This window comes from Amyelois transitella, chromosome 14 (assembly GCF_032362555.1).
Source record: "Amyelois transitella isolate CPQ chromosome 14, ilAmyTran1.1, whole genome shotgun sequence".
NCBI lineage: Eukaryota > Metazoa > Arthropoda > Insecta > Lepidoptera > Pyralidae > Amyelois > Amyelois transitella.
The window spans coordinates 10,438,818-10,458,168 of NC_083517.1; the positions used below are offsets into that span (position 1 = coordinate 10,438,818).

The window sequence follows — 19,351 nt, forward strand, 5'->3', positions numbered from 1 at the left end:
ATATTATACTAGCTGACCCGGCAAACGCTGTTTTGCCAATTATTTTTATATATTATTACGGAACTCTATTTTTTTATAAAATATAGTCTATGTTACTCGTGGATAATGTATTAGGTTAGCTTTCGAATGGTGAAAGAATTTTTAAAATCGGTCCAGTCGTTTTTGAGCCTATTCATTACAACCAAACAAACAAAGTTTTCCTCTTTATACATAATATTAGTGTAGACTAGTGGAATTTTCTCAAGAAACTGAAGCTGAATACAATACCTGAGCGCTTTCCCCGCGGGTTGCTCGGTGATCCGAGTGTAGGGCCCCGTGTGGGGCCCGGGCGGGCGCGACATGTCCTCGGGGGCCGCGCCCGCGCCGATCGTGGGGTAGTCGTGCGATATCACCTCAACTGTTGGACAAAAAATAAAATAAAATTTATTTCTTTGTAAGAAAAATATTGTGTAGGAAAAATAAATAAAAGAATAATAAGGTCAGCTGAGTAGAGAGGGTACAACACGCAAAGAAGAAAGAGAGAGAATAGATGTGTAATGTTGTATACATTTTAGCGGAGCTTAATGGCGGAGGGTGCAACTGGGAACACGCAAAAGAGAAAGAGAGAGAATAGATGTGTAACGTTGTATATATTTAGCGGAGCTTAATGGCGGAGGGTGCAACTGGGAACACGCAAAAGAGAAAGAGAGAGAATAGATGTGTAACGTTGTATATATTTAGCGGAGCTTAATGGCGGAGGGTGCAACTGGGAACACGCAAAAGAGAAAGAGAGAGAATAGATGTGTAACGTTGTATATATTTAGCGGAGCTTAATGGCGGAGGGTGCAACTGGGAACACGCCTTAAAAATCTAAAGTCAATATGATGTTCTATTTTGCCCTGACCGGGAATAAAACCGGCATGGTTTTGTTCCCGGTCAGGTCAAAATGACGACGACCAGTACGACGTTCTTAAGACTATTTTCTTATAATATTTAACTCACGTCTGCGGCATCGCAACATATTTCTGCACAAACCCATAAGGGAACTCAGCTTTACAAGACTTGAGCGCATACTAATCCTACTGACCAGGAAAATATATGTGATTATCATTATTACACACACGACCAATGAAAACTTTGATATTTAATTAAACAAGGATATTATAAAAATCTAACCTTTTTAAACGCCTTAAAAAAAATTGTGGTTCTCAGTTTGATCTGTATGTATGTATGTATGTGTGTACTCGAATTTTCATCCGCGATTATCTCGCCATTCGCTGAACGTATTTTGATGCGGTTTTCAGGAAAGTATTTGGTACACTTAAGAGAAGGTTTTAGAAATTAACCGACTTCAAAATTTGTATGATTTTTTTGTGTGTTTGTATGCGACTGACTCCCGTTGTGTGTTAGGCCATGTGGTACCAATAAAAAAAAATACTAGGACCACTCCATCTCGTTCCCATGGATGTCGTAAAAGGCGACTGAGGGCTTATAAACTTGGGATTATTTTTTTGGGCGATGAGCTAGCAACCTGTCACTATTTGAATTTCAATTCTATCATTAGGCCAAACAGTTGAATTTAGTCTATCAGTCTTTCAAGGCTGTGTCTTCCCCGCAAGGGATATAGACGTGATTACATGTATGTATGTATGTATCAGTAAGGAAGGCCATGCACTTCCACAATGGCAAAAGGGCAAGAACCTACGGCAGCAACATTTAATTACTCTTTGTGTTCTGTCCACTGCCCTTTTTAGTTAGATGCGTAATTAATTCGTCTTGTTTTTGTTTGTATGTTAAAATGAATATTTAATTTATTTTGATACGGTTAATTTTTTTTTTTAATTTTTTTATTTCTTATCTCTATATATCTTCTGTTTAACAATTTTCTGAAAAAATAAAGACCCTTCAAGAAGAGAGCAGTGCCTGAACAGTCATAATGGAAAACGTATTTTCTTTGAATATCTATACTAATATTATAAAGCTGAAGAGTTTGTTTTGTTTGTTTGTTTGTTTGTTTGTTTAAACGCGCTAATCTCAGAAACTACTGAACCGATTTGAATAATTCTTCCACTGTTAGATAGTCTATTTATCGAGGAAGGCTATAGGCTACATTTTATCCCGGATTTCCTAAGGGAAACGTCAACAATGCAGGTGAAAGTTGAATGAGTCGGCCATCTGCGAGCTTTCCACGCGAACGCTGCGCAAACCAACAAAGATATAGTAAAACAATGTACTGAAGATGTGAAGTACTCATTTTTTGCCACAAAAAAGTCCGCGAGAGCATATATCTATCTCTTAAGGTTTACTTACAATAACCACTTTTATGTTAATTTTTTAAGATTATTTTTTCATTATAAACATAAGTTATTTTGAAACCAATTTTCTTTAATTCAGTATTACTTTCGGCTTTTCATGTAGATTAAAATTGCCATTTACAATATATAAATCAGACGAATAGGTTTTGCGATATAGTCGTTATAAGCAAATACGCGTGACCGCTTGACCGCGCATCCATCACCCCGCATCTTTCGATCGCCCTGCTCTATCCTACTTCCTACATATAGATAGGTATCATTCTACTTATAATACTTCCTTTGTATGTTTGTCTGTTTTTACCTCTTACCTACTTTTAAACTGATTTTGTCTATCTTTTAAGATTTTTGTTGATTATGAGTATTTAATTGTAAACACAACTGTCTTTGATATCACTTAATTTCAATGAACATCTTAGAAGATATTACTATTTTAAAGTAAAGTAAAGAGTCAGCCTGTAAGATCCCACTACTGAGCAAAGGCCTCTCATCTCACTATACGATCTCCGTTCCGTCGCGGGTAATGATGTGGGCCAAGTCGTCGCCAAGTCGCATAACAATTAGCAGCTATAATTGATAAAGCCGAGGAGGATGTTTGCAAAAATAAATATGATGCCCAAAATAACTATTCCACGCGGACGAAGTCGTGGGCACAGCTAGTTTTATATATTTTTTCTGAAGTTATAGCTGTAGGTATTAAAAAAAAACAAAATATGTTACGCAAATTTACTATGCAACCTTAGATCATATGTTTTGTTTAGTGTAATTTGATAATTATATTATACTGGCTGTGCCCACGACTTCGTCTGCGTAGAATAGTTATTTTGGGCGTTATTGAAGCACTCAAGGATGAATAATTTTCCCCATTTTTTTTCACATTTTCCATTATTTCTTTGCTGTTGCAGCGTGATGCTATATAGCCTAAAGCCTTCCTTGATATATGGTCTATTCAACGCAAAAATAATTTTTCAATTCAAACCAGTAGTTCCTGAGATTAGCGCGTTCAAACGAACAAACTCTTCAGCTTTATAATATTATAGTATATTATAGTATAATAGTATTTGTATGCGTATTTGTATTAGTATAATAGTATATAGTATAGATAACTTGCAATTTGTTACGTGTAACAAAATAAAATAATAAATCGATAGTCATGCGCAATTCTCTGTCATACATATATTTATTGAACGGTATGTTTATACCAATTTTCACACATACAAAAGTGTATGAAAACTCTTAATTGTTGCAGTGTGTACGTACATGGAGATCCGATATCAACGTACATACATCGAACAGAAGATGTGTTCGCGTGGTTTGTTTGCGAATCGACTGCTAATTCGAGATGCCTATGCGCAACTTTCGCTGCCGAGTTAGCAACAACCAAAGCGGGAAAATCCGCACATTCACTAGACTCTTGAATCTACACATGTACGAGTAGGTATAATAATACTGCAAACTGATCGATGTCTGTATTGGAAAGATATTTGAAAAAAAAAAACGATTTGGTGGATTTATATAAAATTATAAATTTGTGCCTGGCACCAATAAAAAAAAGAATAGGACCACTCCATCACTATTTGAATCTCATTTCTATTATAAAGCCAAACAGCTGAACGTGGCCTATTTGTGTTTTCAAGACTGTTGGCTCTGTCTTCTCCACAAGGGATATAGACGTGACCGAAAAACGTGAACGAAGACCAAGAGAAGATTAAAATGTGATGTTTACAATTTCTGTCCGGCTGTTTGTTTTAACTCGTATCATGAGAAATTATTATTTTTATTTCAATGTTTTCTCATATATGTGTTAAGACTTGGTTCAAATTACAAAATTGGAAAGTATACAAAAAATTATCTCCCTGCCCTATCCCTATAAGGTGAAAATATACATATTAATGCTTATGCTTATGCAATATTTTGCTTAAACTTGGATAATTATACCCTAAATATCGGACGACCTAAAGTAGCCGTGGTTAATTTTACTTGGGAATAACGTGGCAGGAAGTCGGTATCCTAATTCCGCCATGGTTTTCCCAGAACATAGCATAACACGTAATCACGTCCACGTACTCCGCGGGGCAGACAGAGCCAACAGGCATCAAAAGACTGAAAGACGCTCGGCTTAATGATAGAATTGAGATTCAAATGATGACAGGTTGCTAGTCCATCGCCTAAAGGAGGATTCCTTAGTATATAAACCTATCTTATACATAAGCCTTACTCGCCTTTTACGACATCCATGGGAAAGAGATGGAGGGGTCCTATTCTTTTTTCTATTGGTGCCGGGAACCACACGGCACATTACATTATTAGTTTTTTACCCCGCGCATAAAAATATTTCCCCTTCAAAAAATATAAATTTCATCGGTGGGCCAATCAGTTAAGATGCCCGAATAATAAGTGTTATACACAGGGAAATCCAAATATCAAATCTTGGGTCATGGCAAGAAGGCCTCCTCTCCAGAGAAGTGAAGATAGCACTGCAGAAGTAACCTGATCTAACGCCATGGGGCAGAAGAAAAACATACATACGTCTATATCCCTTGCGGGGTAGACAGAGCCAACAGTCTTGAAAAGACTGAATGACCACGTTCAGCTATTTGGCTTAATGATAGGAATTGAGATTCAAATAGTGACAGGTCGCTAGCCCATCGCCTAAAAAAGAATCCCAAGTCTGTAAGCCTATCCCTCAGTCGCCTTTTACGACACCCATGGGAAAGAGATGGAGTGGTCCTATTCTTTCTTGTATTAGTGCCGGGAACCACACGGCACAGAAGATAAATAAGTTAACAATACTGTGTGACACTTACAGACATCGCTTATGTTTAAGTGGGAGCCATGATGGCCGTCATTATCCACAACCACGGCGGGAGAGACGCCCTCTGAAACAAACAAACATACACACGTACAGTACAAACACCGGCGAGGTAGCACCATTACTATTGACTAGTGTTGTCGAACTATCGATACTTTGACATTGATAGTTAAATGCGGGAAATCATCTTTAATATTAATACCTTTATGTCCTACTAGCTGTGCCCGCGACTTCGTCCGCGTGGAATAGTTATTTTGGGCATCATTGAAGGAGGGCCTTAAGGCCTTTTAAGGAGCGAAGAAGTAATGGAAAATATGAAAAAAAAAGGGGAAATTATTCACCCTTCAGGGCTTCAATGATGCCCAAAATAACTATTACACGCGGACGGAGTCGCGGGCACAGCTAGTTGACAATATTGCTTGTTATCGATATTAATACTCGTCTTCTCCCAAAATATCGATAACGTATCGATAGATGATTGAACGTCAACTCAAGGTGGCCAAAGCGGCAAGCAAAAGCGCTGAGGTAAAAAGGTTGCGCTGGATGAGTTGTTACCGCTTCTTCTGCACTGACGCCTTGGAAGCGGCAGTGAACTTAGTTTTAAGTAATTTATTTGACGTCAACCGATGTTGTGTAACCAAACGTTTGGCAATTATTAAGCGATATGTAGTATCCTATAATAATGAATAAAAATTTTGAATTTGAGTGCACGGGAGGGCAGAATTTGGTGAGAAACGCGAGAGTGTAACAAAAATATGCGACACATGGAGGAACCTTAACCATATCCATATAATCACGCCTATATCCTTTGCGGGGTAGACAGAGCCAGCAATATTGAAAGTCTGACAGGCCACGTTCAGCCGTTTGGCCTAATGCTAGGATAGAATTGAGATTCAAATAGTGACAGGTTGCTTACTCGCCGCCTAAAAGAAGAATTCCAAGCTTAATAAAACTTGACCAAAATTCAATGATATCTTGACTTTCGCATCTTGGTAATCTAATGAACGTACGATTTGGAAATATAAGCTAGACTACACAAGTATATGATAATACAGCTCCTAGCAGATGTAGGCTAGGCTACTTTTAAAAACTTCTGATAGCCACATATTTCTACGTCTGTTGCTGACCACAACTTTCCGCTAATTCGCAATTTTCTTGACCACAAAGATGCATTATTCTTGTAAAATCATAACTATTCATATAAATATTATACTAACTCCACATCCATGTAAATAATTAAATGTGACTCCATTTTGTGTTCTGTATTTTGGTGTTCCATGTTTTATTTTACGTGATGCATACATACATATAATCACGTCTATATCCCTAGCGGGGTAGTAGGAAATAAAGGACACTTATACCAATATAAAGGACTCAATTGATTTCCTCTCTGCGCAAATAAAGGAGTTAAAGGGAAAGATACACAAATTGGAGGAGGAAAAAAGGGAGGACAAAAAATATATAATACTTCTAGAAGAGAGGCTTGAAAACGTACAATTAGACATCCGTAAATCAAATTTTGAGATTAAAAATGCCTCAAAACAACCTAAGGAGAACAAAGAGGATCTTATCAATATGACACTGAAGCTTTCGAGCACAATAGGTTCTCAACTTAAAAGGGAGAATATAAAAGATATGTTTAGAGAACCCTCAAAACAAACGGGTCACAAAATACCCTGATAGTCGTTGAAACCTCGTCGGTTATGGTAAAATCAGAAGTGCTTAGACAATGCAAAGCATTTAGTGTCATTCAAAAGACCAAGCTGCGAGCTAAGCATTTGGGATGTAGAGTACAAGAGGAAGCACCGATATTTGTCAATGAGCAACTCACAGGAAAAGCGGCCCGACTCTTCTTTTTGGCACGCGACCTTGTAAAAAGTCATCAATTCAGGTTATGTTGGACGTCTATGGGAAGAGTTTATGTAAGGAAAAATGAAGAAAATGAGTCGCCCTATATCCACTTTAAAAGTGAAAAACAAATTCAACAACTGATTAAAAATAAATGACTATTTTGTGTCTACTGTACTGTCATGGGAAAGGGATGGAGTGGTCCTATTCTTTTTTAACTCTTTCCCACGGATGTCGTTAAAGGCGAATAAGGGAAAGGCTTATAAACTTGGCATTCTTCCTTTAGGTGATGGTCTAGTGACCTGTCTCCATTTTAATCTCAATTTTATCATTGAGCCTTGCAGCTGAACTTAGCCAATCAGTCTTTTCAAAACTGTGCGGCTCTGTCTACCCCGCAAGAGATATAGACGTGATCATATGAATAAATGTGGCTTTTCAGTCATGTGACTATTGGCTCTGTCTACCCCGCCTGTTGAATTCAATGGATTAATAGATAGATATAAATATTGATTAGTAAATAAATATATCATTAACTACGCGCCAATAACAAAGACAGTAAACAAACAGGTTTATAATACGGTACAACACGTTTTCCTGCGAATTACATTATGTAATCAAATAAAATCATAAAATCCACCCACCACCGTTATATTTTAAAATCATTTTGTTTCCTCAATGATTAAATATACAATTCGATACATATTCTATTAGATTGAACGTAATGGTTTAGTGGTTAATTTATACGCATTCCAAAGCACAACTTGGGTCAGAAACATACATACATATGGTCACGTCTATATGCCTTGCGGGGTAGACAGAGCCAACAGTCTTGAGAAGACTGAAAGGCCACGTTCAGCTATTTGGCTTAATGATTGAATTGAGATTCAAATAGTAGCTAGCCCAGCGCCTAACTAAGAATCCCAAGTTTGTAAGCCTATCCCTTAGTCGCATTTTCGACACCCATGGGAAAGAGATGGAGTGGTCCTATTCTTTTTTCTATTGGTGCCGGGAACCACACGGCACACGGTCAAGCCACGGTCAGAAACCCACTATAATATCAAACTTCTCCAATACGCAATGACTCTATTCTATGTTATGTTGTTTGAAAGCTTACATCTGCTTTTAATTAACGACCAATACAAAAAAGAATAGGACCACTCCATCTCTTTCCCACGGATGTCGTAAAATTGGGATTCCTCTTTTAGGCGATGGGCTAGCAACCTGTCACTATTTGAATCTCAATTCTATCACTAAGCCAAACAGCTGAGCGTGGCCTATCAGTCTTTTCAAGACTGGTGGCTCTGTCTACCCCGCTAGGGATATAGACGTGATCATATGTATGTATATATGTAATTCAAGATAGGTGAGATAACCCTGTTTACAGTTTTTTGTCTCCTTAACCTGGGCTTCTGCCCAAGTAGAACATAGAGCAAACTTTAGTATTAGGACGAAGATTATACAAAGGTATTGTATGTAGTGCCGTGTGGTTCCCGGCTCCATTACAAAAAAGAATAGGACCACTCCATCTCTTTCCCATGGATGTCGTAAAAGGCGACTAAGGGATAGGCTTATAAACTTGGGATTCCTCTTTTAGGCGATGGGCTAGCAACCTGTCACTATTTGAATCTCAATTCTATCATTAAGCCAAATAGCTGAACGTGGCCATTCAGTCTTTTCAAGACTGTTGGCTCTGTCTATCCCGCAAGGGATATAGACGTGACCATATGTATGTATGTATTAGCTGCTGCTGTTATTTTAATGTGATTTATGTAGGTTCATTATTTTAAGATATATAAAACTGTTATTACTAATGGCTTTTTTTGTATTAATGATTGATAAATATGCAAATTTAAATTTGAATTTGAAATCAAAATCTTCTGTTTTTGAGTCATATAGGTACCTATACAAGAAGAGGTACACATAATGCACAGCAGAATTTCCTGGTATTAGAATGCGTAAAAGGACAGCCATTTCTATGGGGAAAGAAGGTGGGCAGTAGAAGAATTAACAACTTGGGGAGAAATTATACAAAACAGGATTTCATATTACTTGCGTTAATAACATCCATATCTATGTTAATATAAAATGGCTCTGTGCCGCGTGGTTCTCAGCATTTTAGCAATAGGACTACTCCCATTATTTTGAAGTGTCATCTTAAACCCTCAAAAAAAGTAGATACAATTTTTGTTGTCAGTGTTGCCACTTTCAATTTGCTGAATATTGGGGAAATTAGAGTGCGGAGCTAAAATAAATTAATGCTATCAGCATTCTATCTATGCATATATGTATACTATTGTCTGCCTATTGCACATTACAAATTGTATCTGTTAAAATAAAGAATAAATAAATAAATAAATAAATAAAAAATTTTATAAAAAATATTCTACACTAGTATAACTTGCACATTACTCGGCAATGATCAATGTTGCCAACACTGCTAAAGATGCTGACCCGGGTCTCTCTGAGATGACATCAAAAGTTTAATAAAATTTCTTACAGCACTTTCAGTGATTGATGTTTACGTACAGACTTAACTACAGACAGAACTTGTTAAATTTTATTGTTACACTAGCTGTGCCCGCGACTTCGTCCGCGTTGAATAGTTATTTTGGGCATCATTGAATTTTATTTATTTTATTTTATTTATTATACACATAACAGAATACAACTAAGTACATATAATAAGATAAAAAAGAAATAATAGAAACAGATCTGGGTCGTATTCCACAGGATGTGCTTATGCAAAAAACAAACAGGGAAAGAGTTCCATGCGTTAAAATACATTATATTACATTTCAATTAAATCAAATCTTACAAGCCTTGCCACAATTAGCACAGCAAAAAAAAAGAAACAAAAACAAACAAAACAAACAGACACAATTGGAAAAAGTTAACATGAAATAAGTTAAATTGAATGAATAATTTACCCTGTTATTTTCCATTATCTCTTTGCTCCTAATAGTTGCAGCGTGATGTTATATAGCCTAAAGCCTTCCTTGATAAATGGTCTATTCAAAACAAAAATAAATTTTCAATTCGAACCAGCAGTTCCTGAGTTTAGCGCTTTCAAACAAACAAACTCTTCAGCATTATATATTAGTAAAGATAGCCCCCTATTTTTTTGTAAATAAGTATATAATTCAAAGACACACCTTCCTACTGTTTTATTTTTTCATGATATATTGATCAATTCATAGGTTTTCAGATGTATTTTTAGTCAATTTTTATCATATAGTTACTTTATGTCATATGTTACTCACATATAGTTACTTTGAATTTATTAAATCATTTATAATATTACTAATCTGTGAAGACAACATTTCTAGAAGAACAACAATTATGCAGATTTCATACTACTTTGTTTACTTGCTAGTTCCGTGTTTATTATGTGTCTAACTATAACTTTTTTTTGTATACATGCAAATGAAGAAAAATCTGTGAGTCACAGTTTAGCAGAATGGTTCATTTCAATAAAGCCAGTGTTGATAAACAAGTGAAAATTTGCTAGCCAAATACCTACATGGGTTTGTTAAGTGAAAATTTTAGGTATTGCAAACATTGACACTATTTTTTTTATTAAAAATACAATATACATACATTAATAATTACATCTATATCCCACGCAGGTTATACGGAGCCAACAGTCTTAAAAAGGCCATGTTCAGCTGTATGGTTTAATGATGGAATTAAGATTCAAATACTGATAGGTTGTTAGCCCATCGCCTAGAAGAAGAGACTCAGTTTATTAGCGTTTTAATTAGTCACCTTTTACCACATTCGTAGGATAGATATGGAGTTGGCCTATTCTAAATAGCCAGGAACCACACAGGTAAAAAGGTAAAGGTTAAGATTGATGTTATGTTTTAATGTTACTTCTTTGTGTATTTTGTGAAGAAATAAATATTTTTTTTAAAAATAAAGAAGGTTGTCTAATATAGAAACCAATTTAACTAAATTCAATGTCTTAGATGTTCATCTATACATGTATATATTTATTTATTAAAAAAACTATAGTATTTTTTGAGTTAGTATTTTTGAGTCAATTCGTGAAATCTATCCCATTTTTATTTATTTATTTAGTAACCCTTTATAAAGGTAAGGCTTTACATTTTGGTGACTTATTCCTCATCTCTCAGTAAGTCAGGTATACATGAAACAACCTTTACAGAGAAACCATTGTATTGGATCACAGTAAAAGCTGCATGTGTCTATTCTTTATGTTAAATCTGAGCACCATATAGGCTATAAATTTTTGCTGGCTCTTTATCAACCCTAATTCTAATCTCATATGGTCTATATGGATGACCAGCAAATGTTTTTTAAATTTTTAATTCCAACAGGCATGAAATTAGCCTGTAAAAACAACTTACCTGTCCTCCCAACAAGTTTACATTCAATTCTAACTTCTTGTACTTATTAGGGAAAAAAAATTCCAAAATTATTTTTCCCACATAACAGTTATAAATTCCAAGAAGCCTTAGTAATTTTAGGTAGCATTTTTATACACATTTACATATGCGGGAATGAAAATAAATGCCTTATTAAAATTAGTATTAATTAATCAGTAAATCCAACTGAGAGCTAATAGTAACACTAAAATTATGTTTAGCAAAACACTTTTCTTGGGCAGTGTGCGGCTGGTCTAAGATATAAATAGCTACTCTCAACCGAGCTACAAACCAGAACATGCTAACTAAATACACTACAGTACAGTGCAAGCAAAAAGAGGAAACTACCCTGACTAAATTTAGCTGTATGTGGCTTAATGCCTTTACCTCAAAGTATATTAGCCTGTATGCTACTTGATACCTTTGCTAAGTGAAAAAAAGTGCCCATTATAACCCCTCTAATAAATAGGTGCTATTCATGTGCTTTGATAAGATGAGACAGTTACATGCAAGTCTTTCACACGGATTACCTCCGCCGATGTCCATGGCACAAACACGTTCGCGGACACCTCACAGTTCACGCGATATCAATACGCACATATTTTTAACTTCGTCATTGCGAATCAATTCTCACTTCCTAGTTTAAGTTGCATTTAGAACACACCACTACACTAATTAGGAATTTGTGTTTGCATGAAACGCCCGCATAAAACCAACGATCGTTATTACACACGAACTCCGCAAATTGTAAGCTAAAAACATACCAGTCTAAACGTATGAACGATGCTATATTAACTGTCGTCTCGTCTCGTTTGCTGGAGCAAGGAACTAGATATCAAGGTCTCTCGTCTCGACGCAGGCCCGCTTGCTTCCAAGAATCACACACAGGTTATGTCACTAACTCTTTATTTGGTAATGTTTCAAAATCACAAATCAGTTTCACATGTACCCTGAATTAACGAATATGAATGTAAAATCTTTTAAAAAAATAAAACACACTTGATTGTAGAGTGAATGTCAAAAATGTACGATAAGCAACCGAGCATGTGTGCGTGGCATATAAACCGACCGACCTCCAGAGCACACTGCTAAATACTGATTGCGATTGGCTATTCAAATGTCACAAGCTGCTATTTTGAAGAAGTGACGTTATAGTAACGATGAGCGCATGCGCGATGTCGTTATTCTGTGCTGTGTCCATTTTCATCTTTCATTAACTACTACTAAGGAATATAGATTTATACAATTTAATGAATATGAACGAGTTAGCTCTTAATGTCAATTTACAAAATAGTATTGGAATACATGACGTATGAATAAACAATGGAAAAACGATTATCATACAATCCATTTTTATAATGAGCTTTAACAACACTACCATTCTGATTTAGTAAAATTTACTATCGACATTATAATAATAGATCAACACTATCCAAAATCTCAGGAAACCGACGAATTCGCAATAAGGGATCTAAAAATGTGGATGAAGCGAAAGATGTATGCAGAGATCGTGGCCCACACCAAACTGATTTTATTTGTATCATGCTCTTAATTAAATGTTAGTTTACGTATATTACAATATAGTCTCTGCTTACCCCTCCGGGAAAGGGGCGTGATTTTACCCACGAAACAGGAAAGCACCCCGCCACCCGCTACGGAACGGAATCATTGTTGATATTTAAGCTGAAATTGTTGTTTACAGAATAAGCCCGCGCGTGACGTCATCGGGCTATTTTCACCATTTTTAATTTGATGTACCTGACATTGGCAGGCAGAGATAATTTTTTTTGATTATGACAGGTCGGTGGAGTTTTCTTATTAGTTTAAGTGTTTTGTGGTAAGGCACATGTGTAACCAACACAAGTATGAAAGACAATAGGTGGTTGGGCTTTGCGCCGAGATAAATGTAGGAAAAAAACCACAGATTTTTTTTATTATTTAGGAGGACCCTACCTCGGTACTATCACGACCTCTTGTACAAACGACGCTTAATCCTAATGTGTATCGGGTGAAATAAATCTTGCTCGGCCGCCACTAAAAGAAAGATATTGGCATTCTAAGTGTTATGCCCGGAGAACCGCGATGATATACCTATAACATATTTATGCTCCAATTCGTTGAAAGTTTGAGAGCGCGATTTAGAATCTTCGTTGCTATTGGCTGATGTCTTAGCGCGCTTAACTGTGATTGGCTGATGGCGTGAGTTGTATATAGTGATTGTCGCCACAAATTCATTTCATACATACATACATACATACAATCACGTCTATATCCCTTGCGGGGTAGACAGAGCCTACAGTCTTGTAAAGACTGATAGGCCACGTTCAGCCATTTGGCTTTAAGATAGGATTGAGATTCAAATAGTGACAGGTTGCTAGCCCATCGCCTAAAAGCAGAATCCCAAGTTTATAAGCCTACTCCTTAGTCGGCTTTTACGACATCCATGGGAAAGAGATGGAGTGGTCCTATTCTTTTTTGTATTGGTGCCGGAAACCACACGGCACAATTCATTTCATATCGCAACGTTATCCTAAACGGGGTAGACAAAACCGTTTCGAACCGCGTGTCTGATTTTGATGAAATTTAAAATTTATGTAGAATCTGTCAATAGTATTTTTAAGTTAGTAGAACATCAAAATCAGTCAAGTAGTTTTTGAGATGTTCACAGTTCTGTTCGCGACATCTAATTTCGTGGCGACTAAGTAGGTAGTTATATTGTCCGTGAGTCAGAAGGCTTCGTAACGCACGTGCGTGGGTGTTAGGATGAATATTTCAGGAGCCGTGGGCGGTGACTCATACATACATTTGCTTTGCCCGAGCGACTTTTCATCCCTCAATGCCTAAATATAGATCTTTATTGTGAATAACGTAAAAACAGAAGTTGGTTCAGCTTAAAACGTTAAGCTGTTTAAATTATAGAATTGAGATTCAAATAGTGAAAGGTTGCTAGCCCATCGCCTTAAAGAAGAATCCCAAGTTTATATGCCTATCCCTTAGTCGCCTTTTACGACATATATTCAAAATTCAAAAATTCAAAATTTTTATTCATTACTATAGGAAGTATCCTTATCCATATTTTGACAATTATTAAGCAATATATAGTAATATATTGCTTAATAATTGTCAAAATATGGGAAAGATATGGAGTGGTGCTTTTCTTTTTGTATTGGTGTCGGGAACCACACGGCACCATGCACATTATACACGAAGGTAACAAAAAAATAGGATGTTAGGTAGCTATTTCATTAAAATAAACTTACCTGCGACACAAATAGACGTTGATTCCTCATCAAAAATTCTCTCGTAAATCTGCAGAACCCGAGAAGTGGTTACATGCATTTTTACGTCAGAAACTTCACACAACGTCACTTAATTTAAAAAAAAGTAAGCGTCTTGGGCGACGCTATCAATAAATTACCGAAAATTATCTTAATAACAGAGTAAAGTTAGTTTTATAGCTTCCAAAAGTCCAATGATTAATTATTGACAAAAAGGTACATACATACATAAAATCACGCCTTTTTCCCGGTAAAAATTCAAAAAAGTGATTCGGCGCAATTTCCTGCAGAAGTACCTAAGCTATGTGTTCTCTCTCACACACACTATCACACACTGACTTCGTAATTTTAAAGTTTTACAGCCGTGATTAATACTTAGAACTTTTTCCCTGTGTGACACTAATGAACTGAATGATATGTACATACCTATTACAGACGCAGGACAATAACTTGGTGTAAGCTAAAAGGCTGAGTGAGTTATAGCTTGAAAAATGTAGAAAGCAATTAACTAACTTTCATATGCAACTTTAAACCAGTAACATCATGTATGTATTTTTCAGTATGCATGTGCACTTTATCGCACCACCAACTTAAAGTTTTTTCTGTTTGGTCAGCTGGTTGACTGGTAGAGAATGTCAAACGGCATTAAGATTGTACATTTTTTTGTTTGTACTTTTGTACATTTTCGTTTTGTGCAATAAAGTTTAAAAAAAAAAATAAACATCATCTAACCGTCCAAGGTCCTAAAGTAACACTGCTAAGAAAGCAACCTAGGAACACTCATAAAAATTTGACTAGAAATAACTTTCGTAGCGAGTACGAAAGTTAAAACGGTTTTTTTACACAAGGTTTGAATTTGTTTTACATTAATCGGCCTGGTGGTAAGCGAGATGAGGCGGAAGGTGGTGCATGCAACTCAAATGATGCCAAATGAAAAACATCATTGCCTTGGTACAATCAACAGCATATTACCGCCAGCGAGCGAGCTCCTTGCAGGATAACTTGATATGTGTGGTACAGTTCCTGTATCAAATAGCAGGTACCTATCGCCGTGATTTTTCGATTCACGAATTCTCTAAAATATAAACCAAAATGTGGGCCGTGTGGCACTAATAGAAAAAAGAATAGGACCACTCCATCTCTTTCCCATGGATGTCGTAAAAGGCAACTAAGGGCTAGGCTTACTTTCTTGGATTCCTCTTTAAGGCGATGGGCTAGCAACCTTTCACTATTTGAATCCCAATTCTATCATTAAGCCAAACAGCTGAACGTGGCCTTTCAGTCTTTTGATGACTGTTGGCTCTGTCTACCCCGCAAGGGATATAGACGTGATTATATGTTATGTTATAACCCAAAATGACAAATTTTGCCAATAACTCACAATAGAGCGAAAAAAATCCTGATATGTGGTTGGTTCTAAGGTTGATCGTAGGTACTTATTACTTATAAAATGCGGCCTCTCGCATAAAGCAAATTCTTCCAGGCAGCTTAATAAAGAAAAAGAAATGATTTACCTACCTGCCGTACAGATAGACTTTGATCCCCGGAGATAACAGAAGGAAAGTGGAATCGTTTGCAGCATCATTGATCTTCCCATATTCCTCGTCGTCTTCCACATATTTAATCCGATCTCTTGATTGGTTTTTAATTGGTATAATTTTATTAATCACACACAAACTTAGCACATATGTATTAACGATAACAAACTAATTTATAACACACTTCCAATAAAAGTCTTTTTTATTTTTACTAAATTAAATAAGAACAGTTAACAGTTAAATCTACAAAATGTAGTTAAGAAGGTCTATCATCGATTTCCTCTTTCAAAGAAAACACATATACATATGTTTATAAATATACTATATATCGACTAACAACTTTTTTAGTAAAGAACAATATTCTAAGCTTAAATATTAAAATTATATAATGATATTCGTTAAACACGTGTCCTCTTATACACACACGAGCAAAAAGTCATACACGCCCAAGATATTCTCATTATATATGTAGTCTTCTATTTAATTGCCTTACAGAAAAAGCTACATGTAATAGTGTTTTGTGTAGTCTTCAACATTGAGCAATAATGTCCAGCAATCCCAAAACATTGCTCGCAAGATTCCATTTATGAGAAATCCTGGCTCAACATTGTCGATGCTTCCATCCATGCTGGTCTGACGAAAAAAAAAACAAAGCATAGTGCAAGCTGCCTCTCAGATTAGGTGAGGCTGTCTTAATCTGAGAGGCAGAATCCCGCGCAGATTGTAAAAATCAATCTAGTGTAAGCCTTAAAACTTAGGATTCTTCTTTTAAGCGATTGGCCAAAATTCTGTTAGGTAGATCTGAATCTTAATTCCTAAATCCAAACGAGACTTTTGAGGCTTGTGACTCTGTCTATGCCGTACGTAAGACATAACTTTGACGGTCTCTGTGGCGCAGCGGTAGTACGCTTGTCTGTGAGACCGGAGGTCCCGGGTTCGAATCCCGGCCGGGGCATGATGAGAAAATAACTGTTTCTGATTGGCCTGGGTCTTGGATGTTTATCTATATAAGTATTTATTATAAAATATAGTATCGTTGAGTTACTATCTCGTAACACAAGTCTCGAACTTACTTCAAGGCTAACTCAATATGTGTAATTTGTCCTGTATTTATTAATAATAAAAAAAAGGAAGAAAGAACTAAAGTTGTAAATGTGTACGTAGGTACCTATGTATTGCTGATAAGAGAAGCGTGCCGTTTGAGCGCGCAATACTCGTAGTACTTCGGGCAATATTGCTGGCCATAGATCTAAGTAACACGCGCCGCGTCGCGGCATCAGTAGTCATCGTAAACAGGTTTTAGGGAGGTCTGTTTGTTTGTGATATCTTTATTGCACACAAATTCACACAGTTACAAGAAATAGTACATAGTTATAAAATAAATAAATCACTTGCAATCGCGAACTTATCCCATGACGGGATTTCTTCTTCCTCTAAGAGTTTTTTAAGGTTTTAGAGAGGATTTCTTATTATTTACTCGAGAAACACGTAACAGCGCAATAAAATATAACGACAGAACATAGGGCCCACTATAAACAAAAGGTAGACTAGTCATAAATCTTAAAAATCTTCCTAACAGATACTATATCTTTCCATTTGCCGATTCGCTTCATCTTTATCCACATTCGTTCTGGCAAAAGGTCAGATCAAGAGTACCTACCTGACACTGACCGATGATAACATGATATTTGCGCGCGGACCAGGGATACAAAAAAGAATAGGACCACTCCATCTCTTTCCCATGGATGTCGTAAAAGGCGACTAATGGAGACTAATGGAAACTCGGGATTCTTTTTTAGGCGATGGACTAGCAACCTGTCACTATTTGAATCTCAATTCTATCATTAAGCAAATAGCTGAATCAGCCGTGGCCTATCAGTCTTTTCAAGACTGTTGGCTCTGTCTACCCCACAAGGGATATAGACGTGACCTTATGTATGTATCAGGGATACTTCTTCTAGTTCTTTATAGGTTACCTTCCTATAAGGAACTGTACGAGGTTAAAAAATACGGCGAAGAATCCATTCACACGTTTTTATTTCCGGCCCTGTTAAATCCAAATCTAAAAGGGCTTGTTTCTAAAAATACTTCGTATCGTATAAACAGAAGGGTTGGAATTGGAACCTATTATACCTGGTTCGAGGCAGGAACGCGGCGCCTCACGCGACCGTAGGCGCCGACGCCCTCTGAGTCACAGCGCAGCCCTAACTTCCAGGATTATAGATATTTGATGACCTAACTTTGTTTTTGTACGAAGATTTTTATTATATCAGGAACGAAGGGATGGGAGGGGAAGAATACGGGAAGGGGAGGGAAGAAATTATGTAAGGTTACCGGGATACGAGTTAACACACATCCCAGAAGACACTTTAGACCGAGTGGTCTTACCACTTAGGTAGATTTTTTACATACATACATACATTTAGACACGTCTTTATCTCTTGCGGGGTAGGCAGAGCCAAGAGTCTTGAAAAACTAAAAGGCCACGTTCAGCTGTTTGGGTTTATGATAGATTTGGGATTCAAATAGTGAAATGTTACTATCCCATCCCATGATTTTTTCATCTTAGATACTTAAGCAACAAAGGGAATGGCCTTTTATCTAGTACCCAACTAGAGTGTTTACCATTTTAGGTCCTAAAAATATTTACATTTATACATACTTAATAACCACGTCTTTATCCCTTATGGGGTAGACAGTGCCAGCACTCTTGAAGACTGATATACCAAGTTCTTCTATATGCCTTTATGATGGAATTGACATTATTAGTGTTAGGTTACTAGCCCATCCTACGATGGATATCTATTTATTTAATTTTTTCGCGCTGGGAACGTAACTTGCTACCATTTCATGCCAAGCACGAATGCCACAAATACCAAGTACTTATCGAAAAACTGCAGTGTAGTGAACACTGATTGTCCTTAGGAATGCGTCACACCGCAAGGCGTCGGGGCGCCGTAGCAGGCGTCACTTCGGCTGGCGCCCCCGGCCCGGCCGCCGGCGCCCTAGGGCTCGGCCCCGCGTCGCCGCACGCGAAGCACCCTAACACTTAATAATTCCACCTGATTATATCTTTGACGCACTAGTTTTTGTAACCCTTGTTTTAAAGGTGAATTGTTTTTTATAGGTAGATATATTGCAGCGTAATGCTTATTAAAAAGTGGTATAATACTTAAGACAGATGGTTATTTGAATG

The 19,351-nt window shown here is 36.8% G+C and overlaps 1 protein-coding gene across 4 annotated transcripts in view; it reads right to left on the bottom strand.

Moving 5' to 3' along the window:
* LOC106132384 (embryonic polarity protein dorsal) overlaps positions 1 to 16,358 on the bottom strand; it is a 51,570-nt gene extending 35,212 nt beyond the window's left edge. For 2 of the 4 annotated variants that reach the window (XM_060947621.1, XM_060947618.1), the window contains exons 1-3: positions 16,136 to 16,358; positions 5,099 to 5,170; positions 268 to 397 (exon numbers count right to left, since the gene is read on the bottom strand). In XM_060947621.1, the coding sequence (XP_060803604.1) occupies positions 268 to 397; positions 5,099 to 5,170; positions 16,136 to 16,235 (302 nt within the window). In that variant the 5' untranslated portion in view covers positions 16,236 to 16,358. The other 2 variants (XM_060947620.1, XM_060947619.1) reach the window with 2 other exon arrangements.
* Between the last annotated feature and the right edge of the window lie 2,993 nt (positions 16,359 to 19,351).